Here is a 17,882-nt window from a genome sequence, read left to right on the forward strand (position 1 = left end):
TGGACCTCGTGCTATCAAATAGGGAGGGCCTAGTAGGAGATGTTAAGGTGGGGGGTAGCCTCGGCTGCAGTGACCATGAGTTGGTGGAGTTCAGGATTCAACGAGGAGGAGGCAGGGCTGTAAGTAGCCTTGTGACGATGGACTTCAGGAGGGCCAACTTTAGCCTCTTCAGAGACCTCCTCGGTAGAATCCCATGGGCTAGTGCTCTAGAAGGCTGGGGGACCCAAGAGAGCTGGTTAGTTTTCAAGCGGCACTTCCTCCACGTCCAGCAACAGTGCATCCCTGTGTGTAGGAAGGGAGGCAGAGGGGGCAGGCGACCTGCGTGGATGAGCCGGGAGCTTGTGGCAATGCTCAAGCAGAAGGCAGCGGTATACAGAATGTGGAAAAAAGGACAAGCCCCCTGGGAGAAATACAGGAACATAGTCAGGGAGTGCAGAGATGCGACAAGGAAAGCTAAGGCACGTCTGGAAGGCAAGCTGGCAAGGGACGTTAAAAATAACAAAAAAAAAATTCTTCAAATACATTAACAGCAAAAGGAAGATCAGGGAAAACGTGGGTCCGCTGGAGGACGGGATGGGCACCTTGGTTACAAATAACACAGAAAAAGCAGAGTTGCTCAATGCCTTCTTTGCTTCGGTGTTTACCAAGGGCAGCCCTTTAGAGCCCCAGGCCCTAGAGGCAAGAGAAGAAGCTGGTGGAGAGGATGACTTGCCCTGGGTAGAGGAAGATTGGGTCAGAGAGCACCTAAGGAACCTCGATACCCACAAATCCATGGGCCCTGATGGGATGCACCCCAGAGTGCTGCGGGAGCTGGCAGATGCCATAGCTAAGCCGCTCTCCATCATCTTTGAAAGATCCTGGAGAACGGGGGAGGTGCCGGAAGACTGGAAGAAGGCCAATGTCACGCCAGTCTTCAAAAAAGGCAAGAAGGAGGACCCAGGCAACTACAGGCCAGTCAGCCTCACCTCCGTCCCCGGAAAAGTGATGGAACGGCTCATACTGGCTGTTGTCTCCAGGCACATGGAGGACAAGAAGGTGCTCAAGAGTAGTCAGCATGGATTCACCAAGGGAAAATCTTGCCTGACTAACCTGATAGCCTTCTATGATGAAATGACCGGCTGGATAGACGAGGGGAGAGCGGTGGATGTCGTCTATCTCGACTTCACCAAGGCTTTTGACACCGTCCCTCACAACATCCTCCTGGGCAAGCTCCGGAAGTGTGGGATAGATGAGTGGACAGTGAGATGGATTAGGAACTGGCTGGATGGCAGGGCCCAGAGAGTGGTGATCAGCGGTGCAGAGTCTAGTTGGAGGCCTGTGGCTAGTGGGGTCCCCCAGGGGTCAGTCCTTGGCCCAGTCCTGTTCAATTTATTCATCAATGACCTGGATGAAGGCACAGAGTGCTCCCTCAGCAAGTTTGCTGATGACACGAAACTGGGAGGAGTAGCCGATACCCCAGAGGGCTGTGCTGCCATCCAGAGGGACCTGGACAGACTGGACAACTGGGCGGTGAAAAACCTCATGCAATTCAACAAGGCCAAGTGCAAGGTTCTGCACCTGGGGAGGAATAACCCCAGACACCAGTACAGGCTGGGGACCGAGCTTGTGGAGAGCAGCTCTGCGGAGAAAGACCTGGGTGTCATGGTGGACGACAAGTTGACCATGAGGCAGCAGTGTGCCCTCGTGGCCAAGAAGGCCAATGGGATCCTGGGCTGCATTAAGAAGAGCGTCTCCAGCAGGTCGAGGGAGGTGATTCTGCCCCTCTACTCAGCCCTGGTGAGGCCGCATCTGGAGTACTGTGTCCAGTTCTGGGCTCCACAGTACAAGAGGGATGTGGAGCTGCTGGAGAGAGTCCAGCGCAGGGCTACTGGGATGATCAGGGGCCTGGAACATCTGCCCTATGAGGAGAGGCTGAGGGAGCTGGGCCTGTTCAGCCTGGAGAAGAGAAGGCTGAGAGGGGATCTAATCAGTGTATATAAATACCTCAAGGGAGGGAGTGCAGAGGACGGGGATGGTCTCTTTTCAGTGGTGGCCACTGATAGGACTAGAGGAAATGGCCGGAAACTGAAACATCAAAAATTCCATAGGAACTTAAGGAAAAATTTCTTAACAGTGAGGGTGACAGAGCACTGGAACAGGCTGCCCAGAGAGGTTGTGGAGTCTCCTTCTCTGGAGATCTTCAAAACCCGCTTGGATGCAGTCCTGTGCCACGTGCTTTAGGTGTCCCTGCGTATGCAGGGGGGTTGGACTAGATGATCTCTAGAGGTCCCTTCCAACCCTAAGCATTCTATGATTCTATGATTCTATGATTCTATGATCTTAGATATCTATCTATGATGATATCTTGCTTCTGGGTTGCTAACAGTTAGTTGTGTTGCGAGCTGTGCTCTATACTTGTTCCCACTTTTGACTGTGTGGGCCTGTTGGCAGCTGGTGTTTGCATGAGTGGACAGTCGTGACTTGGGGCTGGAAGAGGTTATTCTCTATCCCAGTTCTGAATGATACTGTTTTAATCATGTTAACTTCAGAAACTACTGTTGTTAAGTGTAATTTTGTGATAGAAATGGTGCAGTGGTTATACTTAAAGTGTGTGTGTGTATTCATTCTAGGGCAAAATAATTCTAAAATTAGTGACTGTCAGCAGAGTATACCAGTTTTACAGAACAGTGAATGTGCCCTGATAAATTTGTAGTAAGGTGTCTTGAACTGAAGGGAATTGTTATATCTTACTGATTTTTTGGGGGAATCTTTGGATTAGTGTCCAGGAAGGCAGGAAAGGTAAGCACAGCACAAGTATCTCTGCTACCAAATATTAAACTGTTTTCCAACTTTTGTCCTGGGTAGAAGAGAAACTGATCATGATGTGACGAGCCTAAATACTTTGAAAAACAAATCAAAACTCAATTGTTCTTAGTCTTAAATTTGTTTCAGGATCACCCATCATCTGATATGTCTAACTTATTGTAATTCTCTGCTTTCTTCTCAAAGGTGAAACTAAAACAGATGAAAATTTAAAGAGAGAAACTTCTGAGGAAAAACAGGAAGAAGATAATGACTATCATCGAAGCGATGAACAGGTGGGCATACTTCTGGTATAGTGCATTTCTTAGTATTATTTTTGTCTTTCAGCTTTGGTCCTGTTCCACTTTTTTAAAAAATGTTCATTTTTCTTTGATTATTTTTTCCCTCTGACAGAGACAAAATACAGGGTTCTTCCATGCTCTTGTGTAAACTTGAGTTTCATCTTTGTTTTTTTTTTGTTGTTGTTGTTGATGTTGTTTTTTTTTCCTTTTTAGGTATCTGTGGAGAAATTATTTTTTCAAAGTTAATTAAGGGCAGGAGCAGTGAGTTAATTAAGGGCAGGAGCAGTGACCTCACTGACAAGGGGAGCAGTCCCATAGCACCCAAACAAGGAGAACCGAGTAGGTCTGGTGACAGTGACCAAGGTTGTCCACAGCCTAGTTTTCACCAAGCAAATCTGTAGTGATGAGGCAGGCCCAAGGTTAAGCCAGAAAGTGAAGTCAGCAAGTTGGGGTCAGATTCAGAGATAGCAGTAGCTAGGGCCAGGCGCAGTGTAGGGATCACCAAGCCAATTCCATAATGACAAGGCAGGTTCAAGGTCAAGTCAGGAAGTCTAATCTGTGTATCTGGGTTTGGATCAATGGAGTACATGGCCAGGCACAGGCATGACTGCAACATAGCTCAAGCAGGGGGACCAAGGGCCTGAACTTTATTTTAAATGATACTGCCAAGTGGAGCAGAGGGAGCCCCCGCTGAGTATTCTTTCAGCTTTTTCTCAAACATCTCTTTCTTCACAACAGTTTCATGGCCGGACAGCTGCTTATCAAAGTTTGCCCTGAGCCCAGATAACCAAACCCCCAGGGGTGAGGGGAATGCATTCAGGACCCTGGGGGGTTTTCATATTAGATAACTCACTTTGGCTTGACCTAGGCTCGTTCTGAAGTATTTATAGCCTCTGCAGTTTGATTAAAGCTCTGGAATAAGGCAGACATAAAGTTTTACCTTGAACTTTTGTCCAGATCCCTTTTGTGTTGAATGGTGCTTAAAAGTAAACTGACAAAATGATAGATAACCTTTTCTTTAGGGGGACTGCATGCATTTCAGTTTAAAGAATACTGATATTATACATTTTCACATTTTTGTTGGACTAACAAAGGCTGCATGTGGACTTCATAATGAGGACTGCAGATAATCTTGTCAACCAACCCTGACTGTGTTTGATTTTTCTTAAAGGTAAGCATCTGCCTGGAATGCAATAGCAGCAAATTACGTGGATTGAAACGAAAATGGATCCGCTGCTCAGCACAAGCAACAGTCTTGCATCTAAAGAAGTTCATTGCTAAAAAACTTAACCTTTCTTCTTTTAATGAGGTAAAACTTTAAAGTTTAAAAATGATTTTACAAATGAAAATCTTATGGATTATGTTCAAAACAGTGTCTTCCTTTCTAAACAGATTTACGAAAGAACTGAGGCATGCACTATTTCCTGATATTTCCTGATATAAAGGAAGAGAAAATGGCTCTTCAGGTTAAAGAGCTGAATGCATACAAATATGTTTTTCTCCAAATTTAGCTTCCCTTCCCCCTTTTAATATAGGGATGCTGGTCATCTTCCCTTTTATCCCCCCCGCCTCCAAAAACAATGAAAAGAAAAAAGAAATATACAGAAGCAGTGCATCTCAGTGTGCTATTTTAAGTAATTGAGCCAAAAGGCTTGGTTATGTGCTTCCATCTGTGTTAAAACTGACTCCTGCAAAATGCTTCATTTGGTGGCTTAAATGAAGGGATATCCTGCCCTAGCAGAGTTTTCTCACTCAATGCATAAGATTGATAGTAACACCAATACTGAAAGGCCAATTTAATGGAAAGCAGCACATGGACTTTCTTCTGCTCTTCTACTCTGAGTGTAACTCAGCCTCAATAGTATCAGCTGCTGCTGCTTATTCTGAGCAGAAGGATAGCACGTAACTATTTTACCTTTCCTCTACAGAGAGTACATAATTCACAGAATCACAGAATAGTAGAGGTTGGAAGGGACCTCTAGAGATCATCTAGTCCAACCCCCCTGCTCAAGCAGAGACACCTAGAGCATGTGGCACAGGGTCACATCCAGGAGGGTTTTGAAGATCTCCAAAGAAGGAGACTCCACAACCTCTCTGGGCAGCATGTTCCAGGGCTCTGTCATCCTCACAGTAGAGAAGTTTTTCCTCACATGGAGATGGAACTTCCTGTGTTTCAATTCGTACCCATTACCCCTTGTCCTATTGCTGGCTACCACCAAGAAGAGTTTGGCCCCATCCTCTTTACATCCTCCCCTCAGATATTTGTACATGTTAAGATCCCCTCTCAATCTTCTTCAGACTAAACCGTCCCAGCTCACTTAGTCTTTCCTCATAAGATAGATGGTCCAGTCCCTTAATCATCTTTGTTGCTGGACCCTCTCTAGAAGTTCCGCATCCTCTTGTACTGGGGACCCCAGAACTGCACGCAGTGTTCCAGGTGCAGCCTCACTATGACTGAGTAGAGGGCACCAGAGCCGAGTAGAGGAAATAATTGGACTTTTTATGGGGAAAAAAAAAAACTTGGTGAAGGGTAAGGGAAGAGAGAGGCATTTCTATCCTCTGCAAGTTCTACCATTTCAGTTTTAAAAACTAGAACACATAGCGGCAGGCATCTGAAAATGCAGCCCTTGCTCACCTCTTTGTTGATATTCGTCACAGTCCTCCTCCATCCAGGCTGTCTCAAACTTCCATCTCTCCATCTTGAAAACCTCCAAGGATGGAGATGCCACAATCTCTCTGCAACTTGCTCTGTTGTTTAATTATCCTTGTAGTGAATTTTTCTCTTCTTATGCACAGTCAGAACCTCCCCTGCTTTCATGGTCTCTCATCCTCCCACCATGTACCTCCCTTAGGTATTGGAAGGCTGTAATTCAGTCCCCATCAAGTCCTCTCTTCTCCAGGCTAAACAAGCCCAGTTCCCTCAGCCTCTCCTCATAGGGCCTGTGCTCAAAACCTCTGACCATCTTGGCAGCCCTACACTGAACCTGCTTGAGTTTATCAGCATTTTTCTTGTACTAGAGGGGCCAAAACTCGATGCAGCAATCCAAATGTCGTCTAATGAATGCTGAGTAAAGGGGAATAATCACTTCCCTTGATATAACGGCTGTGCTTCTGTTGATATAGTCCAGGATGCTGTTAACCTTCATCACTGCCAGAGCACACTGCTGGCATACATTCAGCTTCCTGTCAATCAGGACCCCCATGTCCTTTTCATCAGAACTGCTACCCAGCCTGTACTATCTCATGACTTTGTCATTGTTTTTGTTGATTACCATGAGGCTCTTGTCAGCCCATCTTTCTAGCCTGACTCAGTCCCTCTGAACAGCAGCCTCATCCTCAAGCATATCAGCTGCACCCCGCTACTTTGGTGCCATCCAAAAACTTGATGAAGTAGATTCTTTCTCCTTCTCTGGGTTACCAGTAAAGATGTTAAATAGGATAGGTCCCAGGATAGACCCCTGCAATACTCCACTTGTTACTGGCCTCTGTGTAGAGAATGACTCATTAACCACTACCCTCTGAACCTGACAATCCAGCCAGTTTTTCACCTATTAGGTATTCCACACATTCAGATAATAATGTCCCATTTTGGATACAAAGATGCTGAGATTGTGCTGAAAGCCTTGCTGAAGTCAAGGTGAATGACACCCACTGCTCTCGCCTCATCCACAGATCTAGTTATTTGATTAAAAAAGGCGATAGGTTTGGTCAAGCATAATTTTCTCCTTGACGATTGGGAATAGCCAGAGTGGATTTACCTTTATGTGCCCAGAAATGGCTTCCAAGAGGACTTCATGACTTTCCCAAGGACCACCAAAGTGAGGCTGACTGGACTGTAGTTCCTTAAATAGTCCTTCTTGCTCTTTTTGAAGATGGGTGCAACGTTTCTTCAGTCATTGAGAACTTCCCTAATCTCTATGAACTTTCAACGATGATAGTGTGGCCTTGCAATAAAATCGGCCAGCTCTCTTGGCACCTTTGGATGCATTCCATCTAGTCCCATGGACTTGTATGAATCAAGCTTTCTTAACAGATTCCTGACAATCCTCCTCTGCTACTGGCAATTCCTCTCCTCCTTGAACACTGTCTCTAAGAACAAGGATCTAGGAGACTTTGTTGGTGAAAACAAGGCAAAGCCATTTGTCATTAAATTGCCCACCCAATGTAGCAGTGGGCCCGCATTTTCCATGTTTGTTCTTTTCCTGCTAATGTAGCAGTAGAAGCTCTTCATGTTGCCCTTGATATCCCTTGACAGTTTCAACTCCAGATGAGCTTTGGGTTTCCTAACTATATCCCTGTATACCCCCATTTATGAGGGGGGGAGTATACACCTTTGATTTTATCACTATATTATCACTATAGGGTGTAGTGCCAAGGTATACCCCTTCCTAACTATATCCCTGTATACCCGCTTTGTAGCTTGTTCCTGCTTCCACCTCTTGTATACATTTTTTTGAGTTGGAGCTCAGTTTCGAGCTCCCTGTTTTGCCAAGCTGATCTCCTGATATGTTTGCTCATTTTTCTGAGTATTAGGATGGACTATTCCTGTGCTTGGAGGAAGCTATCCTTAAACACCTGTCATCTCTCTTGAGCTCCTTCGCCCTTCAGAGCTGCTTCTCACAGGATCCCACCCATCAGCTCCCTGAATAAGCAGAAGTCTTCTGAAGTCCAGGGTCTGTACCTTACTACTTGATTTCCTCACTCCCTTCAGGATCTTGAACTACATTATATAATGGTTGCTACAGCCAAGGCTGACATTGATTATCATGTCCCCAAAAAGTTTTTCTTTGTTTGTGAGTAGTAAATCAAGGTGCTCATCACTTCTGGTTGGCCCATCTAGCATCTGTGTAAAAGTTGTCACCTTTTAGAAAACTCCTGGATTGCTTTCTTACTGATTACAGCTTCACTTTGGTGTTTAAATTCACTATTCCACTGCAGCAATGTCTGGTTTCACAGACTGCTTGGCTCTTATAGAAATGTAAGAATATTCATTCAATAGTACTTGTGTTTCAAGAGTCCTGCCTTACAAACACACCCTTTTCTTAAAGGACACATGGCATTTTCTGTGGAAACTCTGTGTTGGTGTTTCCAGTGAACAATATGTTTTAGGGAGGAAGGCCCTAAGGATGTGGACACTTGGTTGAATACTACAGAGAAATCCTGGTTTGAGTTAGCATGCACATCCTTAGCTTTCTCAGTTTGTGGTAAAGTTACATTAGCATATCATAGAATCATAATGGTTGCAAAAGACCTTCAGGATCATCCAGTCCCTCTGCAAGCCTGTCAACACCATGACTGTTAAACCATGTCCCTAAGTGGGAATGGACTCAAGGAGGAATGGACTCAAGGGGAATGGACTCAAGGAGGAGAAGGCGGATATGGCAGCTTAACAACTGGCTGCGCCGCTGGGCCTGGCAACAGGGTTTTGGCTTCTGTGACCATGGGACTCTGTTTGATGACCAACAGCTAGTGGGGAATGATGGGACTCATCTTAGCAAGAGGGGCACACGTCTCTTTGCAAAAAGGCTGGCCAACCTGGTTAGGAGGGCTTTAAACTAGGCAAGAAGGGGGAAGGGGAGTGGCACACTGACACGGCAAGCAGTACCGCACAGCCCAGGTCAGATGGCGTCCAGCGGGAGTATGGTAGTGGGGAAGTGAGGGTAGGAAATGATCACAGAGGGTCCTCTTTCACCCCTCCTGGGAAACCTGTGGCCTCTGTTGCTTCCCTGAAATGCCTGTATACCAATGCGCGAAGCATGGGGAATAAGCAGGATGAACTGGAGATCTGTGTGCGGTCCCAGCGTCATGATCTCATCGGAATCACAGAGACGTGGTGGGATAGCTCGCACGACTGGAGCGCTGCCATGGAAGGCTATGTGCTCTTTAGGAAGGACAGGCTGGGAAGGCGAGGTGGTGGAGTTGCTCTTTATGTGAGAGAGCAACTGGAATGCATGGAGCTCAACCTGGGAGTCGAGGATGAGCGAGTTGAGAGCTTGTGGGTAAGGATTAGAGGGCAGGCTAATGTGGGAGACACTGTGGTGGGTGTCTGCTACCGGCCACCTGACCAAGACGAGGAGGTTGATGAGGCCTTCTATAGGCAGCTGGATGTTGCCTCACGGTCACAGGCCCTGGTTCTCATGGGGGACTTCAACTACCCCGACATCAACTGGGAGGACAACACAGCCAGGCATAAGCAGTCCTGGAGGTTCCTGCAGAGCGTCGACGATAACTTTTTGACGCAGGTTGTGGTGGAGCCGACGAGGAGAGGTGGGCTACTGGACCTCATGCTATCAAATAGGGAGGGCCTAGTAGGAGATGTTAAGGTGGGGGGTAGCCTCGGCTGCAGTGACCATGAGTTGGTGGAGTTCACGATTCAGCGAGGAGGAGGCAGGGCTGTAAGTAGCCTTGCGACGATGGACTTCAGGAGGGCCAACTTTAGCCTCTTCAGAGACCTCCTCGGTAGAATCCCATGGGCTAGTGCTCTAGAAGGAAGGGGGGCCCAAGAGAGCTGGTTAGTTTTCAAGCGGCACTTCCTCCACGTCCAGCAACAGTGCATCCCTGTGTGTAGGAAGGGAGGCAGAGGGGGCAGGCGACCTGCGTGGATGAGCAAGGAGCTTGTGGCAATGCTCAAGCAGAAGGCAGCGGTATACAGAATGTGGAAAAAAGGACAGGCTCCCTGGGAGAAATACAGGAACGTAGTCAGGGAGTGCAGAGATGCGACAAGGAAAGCTAAGGCACGACTGGAAGGCAAGCTGGCAAGGGACGTTAAAAATAACAAAAAAAATTTCTTCAAATACATTAACAGCAAAAGGAAGATCAGGGAAAACGTGGGTCCGCTGGCGGACGGGATGGGCACCTTGGTTACAAATAACACAGAAAAAGCAGAGTTGCTCAATGCCTTCTTTGCTTCGGTGTTTACCAAGGGCAGCCCTTTAGAGCCCCAGGCCCTAGAGACAAGAGAAGAAGCTGGTGGAGAGGAAGACTTGCCCTGGGTAGAGGAAGATTGGGTCAGAGAGCACCTAAGGAACCTCGATACCCACAACTCCATGGGCCCTGATGGGATGCACCCCAGAGTGCTGCGGGAGCTGGCAGATGTCATAGCTAAGCCGCTCTCCATCATCTTTGAAAGATCCTGGAGAACGGGGGAGGTGCCGGAAGACTGGAAGAAGGCCAATGTCACGCCAGTCTTCAAAAAAGGCAAGAAGGAGGACCCAGGCAACTACAGGCCAGTCAGCCTCACCTCCGTCCCCGGAAAAGTGATGGAACGGCTCATACTGGCCGTTGTCTCCAGGCACATGGAGGACAAGAAGGTGCTCAAGAGTAGTCAGCATGGATTCACCAAGGGGAAATCTTGCCTGACTAACCTGATAGCCTTCTATGATGAAATGACCGGCTGGATAGACGAGGGGAGAGCGGTGGATGTCGTCTATCTCGACTTCACCAAGGCTTTTGACACCGTCCCTCACAACATCCTCCTGGGCAAGCTCCGGAAGTGTGGGATAGATGAGTGGACAGTGAGATGGATTAGGAACTGGCTGGATGGCAGGGCCCAGAGAGTGGTGATCAGCGGTGCAGAGTCTAGTTGGAGGCCTGTGGCTAGTGGGGTCCCCCAGGGGTCAGTCCTTGGTCCAGTCCTGTTCAATTTATTCATCAATGACCTGGATGAAGGCACAGAGTGCTCCCTCAGCAAGTTTGCTGATGACACGAAACTGGGAGGAGTAGCCGATACCCCAGAGGGCTGTGCTGCCATCCAGAGGGACCTGGACAGACTGGACAACTGGGCGGTGAAAAACCTCATGCAATTCAACAAGGCCAAGTGCAAGGTTCTGCACCTGGGGAGGAATAACCCCAGACACCAGTACAGGCTGGGGACCGAGCTTGTGGAGAGCAGCTCTGCGGAGAAAGACCTGGGTGTCATGGTGGACGACAAGTTGACCATGAGGCAGCAGTGTGCCCTCGTGGCCAAGAAGGCCAATGGGATCCTGGGCTGCATTAAGAAGAGCGTCTCCAGCAGGTCGAGGGAGGTGATTCTGCCCCTCTACTCAGCCCTGGTGAGGCCGCATCTGGAGTACTGTGTCCAGTTCTGGGCTCCACAGTACAAGAGGGATGTGGAGCTGCTGGAGAGAGTCCAGCGCAGGGCTACTGGGATGATCAGGGGCCTGGAACATCTGCCCTATGAGGAGAGGCTGAGGGAGCTGGGCCTGTTCAGCCTGGAGAAGAGAAGGCTGAGAGGGGATCTAATCAGTGTATATAAATACCTCAAGGGAGGGAGTGCAGAGGACGGGGATGGTCTCTTTTCAGTGGTGGCCACTGATAGGACTAGAGGAAATGGCCGGAAACTGAAACATCAAAAATTCCATAGGAACTTAAGGAAAAATTTCTTAACAGTGAGGGTGACAGAGCACTGGAACAGGCTGCCCAGAGAGGTTGTGGAGTCTCCTTCTCTGGAGATCTTCAAAACCCGTTTGGACGCAGTCCTGTGCCACGTGCTCTAGGTGTCCCTGTGTATGCAGGGGGGTTGGACTAGATGATCTCTAGAGGTCCCTTCCAACCCTAAGCATTCTATGATTCTATGATTCTATGCTTAAGTACCTCAGCCTTATCCTCATCCTTGTTTTTACTTTCATGGAGACTTACCCTTTCAGTGCATGTCATCTTGCCGTGGAAGTAGGCCAAGATCATGTGCATGGTCATCTAGTGCACTTCAGCTGATGGCCGGTCACATGATCTCACATTTACTCATGTGTCCATACCCTTGCTGATTCTAAAATCAAGATCTTTCAAAGATGAGATAGAAAAGTAAAAATAACTATAAGTTGTTAGGTCCGGTATCCGAACTGACAGGGAGAGAGACAACCACCATAGATATATTGTCTTTTATTAATAGAAGAAAGATAATAAGTATTACCAGCTAGCTGGGGTCCGGGCTTTCCCACGCAGGGGTCACACCACGGACCCCGACCACTTCGAGCGTCCCTCTTTTATACCGTTCTTACCCAAGAGTGTTCCCCCTCCCGTTTTCCTGTTTTGCATTCTTGTTAATGTTATCTATTTTGCTGAATTAAAACATCTGGATAAGCAGCCCCCCTATCATCCTGATTGAGGGCAGGGCACCCTAACCCCGCCACCTATCAAGGGTCCAGACCTTGCCATGAGCAGGGCATCCTGACCCTGCCATCTATCAAGGGTTCTGCCCCTGTCATGAGCAAGACATCCGGACTCTGCCAGTTATCATGGGTCCTTGTGCTCTAAGACTCAGCTTATTCTACATTAGCTATTTAACCCCTACCTTCCCTGCTAATGCACCCTACATTCCCCCCTTTTTCTTTTGCTAATATCAGAGAATCCTTTCTCGATCTTTCTGAGTTTGTCGCATGAACATTATGTGCATAGAATTAACTCGATTTGTAGCTTTTTCCATTACCCCCATTACACATTTCCACATTATACAGATACACAGTAACAGTAATAACAGAATTACAAATACGCGTAATCCTTCTTTTATCAGTCCTGATATCCACCCAGGTAACCCTCCAAACAATGACTCTAGCCATCCGTCCATCAGTCCTTCTTCCCGTGTTATCTTCTGAGTGTGTTCCTTGAGCCAGCGCAATTGTTGTTGAATCGATTGGCTATGGTCCGACAGGTTAAAACAACATAGTCCTTCAAACTCCTCACATCCCTGTCCATGGGCGAGGAGCAAGAAGTCTATAGCCGCTCTGTCCTGTAGTAGTGCGTGTCGCAGGCTGTTCTGATCGAGCAGGAGTTGTTCCAGTACCTTGGTTGTCACATTTGCTTGCTTCTCACTCCAACAGGCTAACTTCGAAAGCTCCCTTAATGCATTTCCTGCTGCAGCTCCTGGCACAAAGATAGCTAAGGCGACCCGCGCGGTTACAGATATTAATTGTACATTATCATCACATTCCGGTGTTAAACCAAGGGAACGCTTTTGCCTTCTTTGTTCCTGCTTCATAGTTAACAACTTAGCTTTAGACGGGGCTATCATTGCCAGTTGCCCTAAATAACACGGTCCCCCATAGGCATTCTTAGGTATTCCCTGCCATGCTCTATCCCCACAAATTAGAAACACTCCATCTGGCAAGGCCTTAGCAGTATCATTATTCCATAGTAAATCTGTCCTATTATGTACCTGTCCTGATGGATCCCCCCCATATGCTCCTAAGGGTAATCCCGCAGGGTACCGTTCTTGTAACCCATCGACTGTCCCATTTATCCCACAGAATGTCCCGTTTGCATATATGGGACCGAAGGTTCCATCTCCTCCTATGGTCTTATGCCAGTCGAATATTGGGTCGGGAGATACATCAGTCCAACCCGAAGCATTCCACCATTGGGGCCTAGGGCCTCCTTTAATTATAATGTTCCATTGTGCCAGGAGTCTCACTCCTCCCTTTTCTCCAAAAAACTTGTCCCCAAACATAAAACACGTTTGGGTCCAATTATTGGAACTATTTCCAATTGCTTGTGCCCCCATCAAATTGAGCTCTTGGGGGTCCCAAGGCAATGAGGTATTTAATCCCTTAATTAGCCTTGCGGCACATTCCGAGGCACTTACTACCCCTGAACAGTTTCCCGTAGATACCTTTTTAAAACTGTTGTCATCAAATCCCGGCTTCCCAAACAAGCAGGTTCTGAATGGATTACTAGCGGTGGTGAGGGACAGGCAGAATTCCTGATTCCCTGTGTTATTTGCCCAAGTCACCCACATATTACTTCTCTCTTCTATGTTGTATATCCCATTAGAACACCTCAGAATCATAATTAGCAGGACCATAATTACCCAAATTGTGTTACTGTACATTTTTCCTAATTAATTTCAATTTCAGAGGATTGTTACTATTCCTTCGGACCTCCCACTCCTCTGCTTTCTTCCGCTCTTCTTTGTTTAGCTTCCGGACGTGGGAATGGTGAATCCAATGTCCTATTCCATCGACCTTAACGGCAGTGGGTGTTACTAAAATTACTACATAAGGTCCCTTCCATCTGCTTTCTAATGTTTTTGGGTCATGCCTTTTTACGCACACCCAATCTCCAGGTTCGATATCCATTTCTGACCCCTTCTGATTTCTTTTATACCAGTTTTGTAGTAATGGGAATAACTCATCTTGTATTTCTTTTAAGATCTACATCTCTTTCCTCATTCCTGAGTTTTTAGTTATTCCCTTCCTTATCTCTAACGGATATACTGGGGGTAGGGTCCCAAACATTATTTCAAATGGTGTAAAGTCTAGTACATATGGAGTTATCCGGACCCGGTATAGGACAAAAGGTAGCATTGTTACCCAGTTCTCTTCAGTCTCTTTTACTAGCTTAGCAAGGGTTTCCTTTAAGGTTCTGTTCATCCTTTCCACCTGACCCGAACTTTGAGGATTATAGGCACAATGCAATTTCCAGTTGGTTCCCAGTGCTCGGGCTAATTCCTGTGTAACCCTTGCCACAAAAGCTGGTCCATTATCAGACCCGATGCTCACCGGTATCCCATATCTGGGGATTGGCCTCCACCCACCCTGAAAAGGTGTCTACTAATACCAACAGATATCTATATCCGTATTTACCTGGTTTTATTTCTGTAAAGTCTACTTCCCAATGCCTTCCAGGCTCACCACCCCTTTCCCTTATACCTTCATGTACCTTCCTGACCCTCGATGGTTTCATTTCCTGACATGCTTGACACCCCTCTATTATCCCTCTTAATATTTTCCTCTGATCTTGGAATCTCAACCCAAACTTTTCTATTAACAGTCCCATTTTTCTTTCCCCCAAGTGTGTGGTACTGTGTAACTGTTGCGCCATCTTCTGTCCCAACCGCTTAGGAATTAACATTCTTCCTTCTGTATCGTAATGTCCTTCTCCTGCACTTTGCTTTTATGCAACCTTTCGAATCCACTCCCTCTCCTCCAGGGTGTATTCATCCTTCCAATTTCCTCTTCCTCTCTTAAAGTGTTGTGAGTCAGGGCTAGTACCCTTTGTATTTGTCCTTCTAACACAGCTCGCCGGGCTGCAATATCTGCAGCTGCATTTCCTCTACTTATCGTATCGGTTTTCTTCTGATGTCCTAAGGTATGCACAATTGCCACTGCTTTTGGTTTCTGCAAAGCTGACAGCAAGTGCAAAACCTCTTCTTTGTTTCGGATTTCTTTTCCTGCGGAGGTAAGAAATCCTCTTTATATATAGCTCCGTGTATATGCACTGTCCCATATGCGTAGCGACTATCTGTATAAATCGTCACTCACTCTCCTTCTGCCATTTCTAATGCCTTAGCCAAGGCTATCTGTTCCGCTCTCTGAGCCGAAGTGCCGTCTGGTAAACGCTGGCTCCAAACTATTTCTCCCTTCTGATTTACCACTGCAGCTCCCGCCCTTCTTTTTCCTTGCTCGACCAAGCTACTTCCATCTGTAAACCACACTTTTCCTCCTTGCATCGGCTCATCCTTCAAATCTTCCCGCACTGTCGTAGTTTCAGCTAACACCTCCTGACAATTATGCATAGGTGTTTCATACTCTGGGTTAGGTAGGAGAGTGGCTGGATTTAAAGTCGTTGGGGACATATACATAATCCTTTCTGGGTTTAAAAGTAAGGCTTGGTAATGAGTCAGCCTAGCATTTGTTATCCATCTTTCAGGCGGTTGTTTGAGTAATGCCTCTACGTAATAGGGAGCTGTTACATACAGTTTTTGCCCAAACGTGAGTTTGTCTGCGTCCTTAACCATCATTGCCACGGCTGCAATGATTTTAAGGCACGAGGGCCACCCTGCGGCGACTGGGTCTAATTTCTTTGATAGGTACGCCACTATCCTTTTCCAAGGTCCTTGTTTTTGAGTTAGCACTCCCTTAGCAATTCCCGCTCTTTCGCTCACATATAAATGGAAATCCTTGGCTGGGTCCGGGAGTGCAAGTGCAGGGGCCTCTAGCAGGGCTAATCTCAGTTCCTCAAAAGATTTTCCCATAGTTTCTGTCCACTGCCAGTCTGGTTTCTCTAGACTCGCCTCATACAGAGGTTTCGCTTTTTCTGCAAATCCAGGTATCCACAAACGGCAGTATCCTACTGTCCCCAAGAATTCTCGAACCTCCCTTGGAGATCTGGGCTCCTGAATCCGAAGAACAGTCTCTTTCATGGCATCAGTTAGCCATCTCCTACCATCTCGTATCTTATATCCCAGATATGTTACTTCCGGACTACATAGCTGAGCTTTCTTAGCACTTACTCGGTAGCCTAGTTTATTTAATTCTTGCAACAACTTCCTCGTACCTTCCTCGCACTCCTCTTTCGTTCTTGCTGCTAGCAGCAGATCATCCACATACTGAAGCAATTTCACACTAGGATTCTGTCTCCTGAATTCACTCAAATTTTCCTGCAGTATTTCATTAAACAAAGTCGGTGAATTTTTGAACCCTTGTGGTAATCGGGTCCAAGTTAACTGACCCTTATATCCGCTCTCGGGATCTTCCCATTCAAAAGCAAACATTTCCTGGCTCTGTTTTGTCAGGGGGATGGTAAAGAAGGCATCCTTTAAGTCTAAAACTGTATACCATCCCATATCTGGTGGCATCGTACTTAACAGAGTGTATGGATTCGGGATTGTAGGATGCACATCCTCCACTCTTTTATTAACTTCTCTCAGATCTTGAACTGGCCTGAAATCTCCTCCGGGCTTCTTTACTGGCAGTAGAGGAGTATTCCAAGGAGATTTGCATTTACGCAGAATGCCAGCTTCCAGTAACCTTTTAATGTGCTTCGCTATCCCTTGTCGAGCTTCAGGGGTCATTGGGTACTGTTTAACCCTAATCGGGTGAGCTCCTGGTTTTAATTCCACGACCAGAGGAGTTTTCCCTTTAACCTCTCCTACCCCCGAATTCTCTGCCCATACTTCTGGGAGTTCCCTCATCCATTTTTGAGTTTCTGGTCCAATTTCTTCTTTCCTCTCTTTATACAGTCTATATTTGTCCTCTAATCTAACGGTCAGGACCTGTATCGGTCGTCCTTCCCGGTCATTGATTTTTATTCCATCATCCTCAAAATATATCCTTACCCCTAATTTAGGTAAGAGATCCCGGCCCATTAAGGGTATCGGACTCTCCGGTATATACAAGAAAGAGTGCGTGATCTGTCTATTAGCTACATCTACTTTCCTTTCTGATGTCCACCAATACACCTTACTCCCATTTACCCCTTGTACTCGAGTTTTCTTTGTCGATAGCTTCCCCGCTGCTTCATTTACCACCGAATATTCAGCCCCTGTATCTACCAGAAATTTTACACGTTTCCCTTCCATTTCTAATTCTATCCAAGACTCGGGGAAGGGTTCCGAGTCCCGGCCCCTTCAGTCACTATCTTCTTTTGCCACCAGTACTCTAGGTGGCCTCCTTTCTCCTTTTTCTGGACACTCATTTTTCCAGTGTCCTTTCTTTTTGCAAATTGCACATTGATCCTTTCCTAACCGTACCCCTGTTCCTCTGGGGGGTGGCGGTCCCCTTCTTTGCCTCTCTGATTTTTCTCCTGCTTCAAAAAATCTCCTAGCCATTTCCCTCTGGTGTTTCCAATCCTCCCTTCTTATTCTCTCCTGTTTTTCTTCTGGAATCTCCCTGTTGTTGTACACTTTCTCTGCTACCTTTAAAAGATCCTGTAAGGTTTGCTCCCCCAACCTCTCAATCTTTTGTAATTTCCTTCTTATATCTGGTGCAGCTTGATTTACAAATGCCAAGATGACAGCTGCCCGATTCTCCTCCTTCATAGGATCTAAAGGAGTGAATTGTCTAAACGCCTCTAATATTCTCTCTA

General features: G+C 46.7%; 2 protein-coding genes across 2 annotated transcripts in view; one reads left to right on the forward strand and one right to left on the reverse strand.

Annotated features, from left to right (window-relative positions):
• Nucleotides 1-17,882, forward strand: part of LOC104567771 (polycomb group RING finger protein 3) — a 69,546-nt gene that overhangs the window by 39,143 nt on the left and 12,521 nt on the right. The window contains exons 7-8 of the mRNA XM_088532770.1: nucleotides 2,989-3,077; nucleotides 4,255-4,392. Of these exons, the coding sequence (XP_088388896.1) occupies nucleotides 2,989-3,077; nucleotides 4,255-4,392 (227 nt within the window). The remainder of the gene's footprint in view (nucleotides 1-2,988; nucleotides 3,078-4,254; nucleotides 4,393-17,882) is intronic.
• Nucleotides 11,803-13,301, reverse strand: LOC148593015 (syncytin-A-like). Its single transcript, XM_088532772.1, has 3 exons — nucleotides 13,286-13,301; nucleotides 12,508-13,238; nucleotides 11,803-11,847 (listed from the first exon to the last, which is right to left on the reverse strand). Exons 1-3 carry the CDS (start codon nucleotides 13,299-13,301, stop codon nucleotides 11,803-11,805), a joined length of 792 nt encoding a protein of 263 aa, XP_088388898.1.

Source organism: Tinamus guttatus, unplaced genomic scaffold, assembly GCF_059628265.1.
Source record: "Tinamus guttatus ecotype Peru unplaced genomic scaffold, ASM5962826v1 Tinamus_guttatus_pri_ptg000471l, whole genome shotgun sequence".
NCBI classification, from domain to species: Eukaryota; Metazoa; Chordata; class Aves; order Tinamiformes; family Tinamidae; genus Tinamus; species Tinamus guttatus.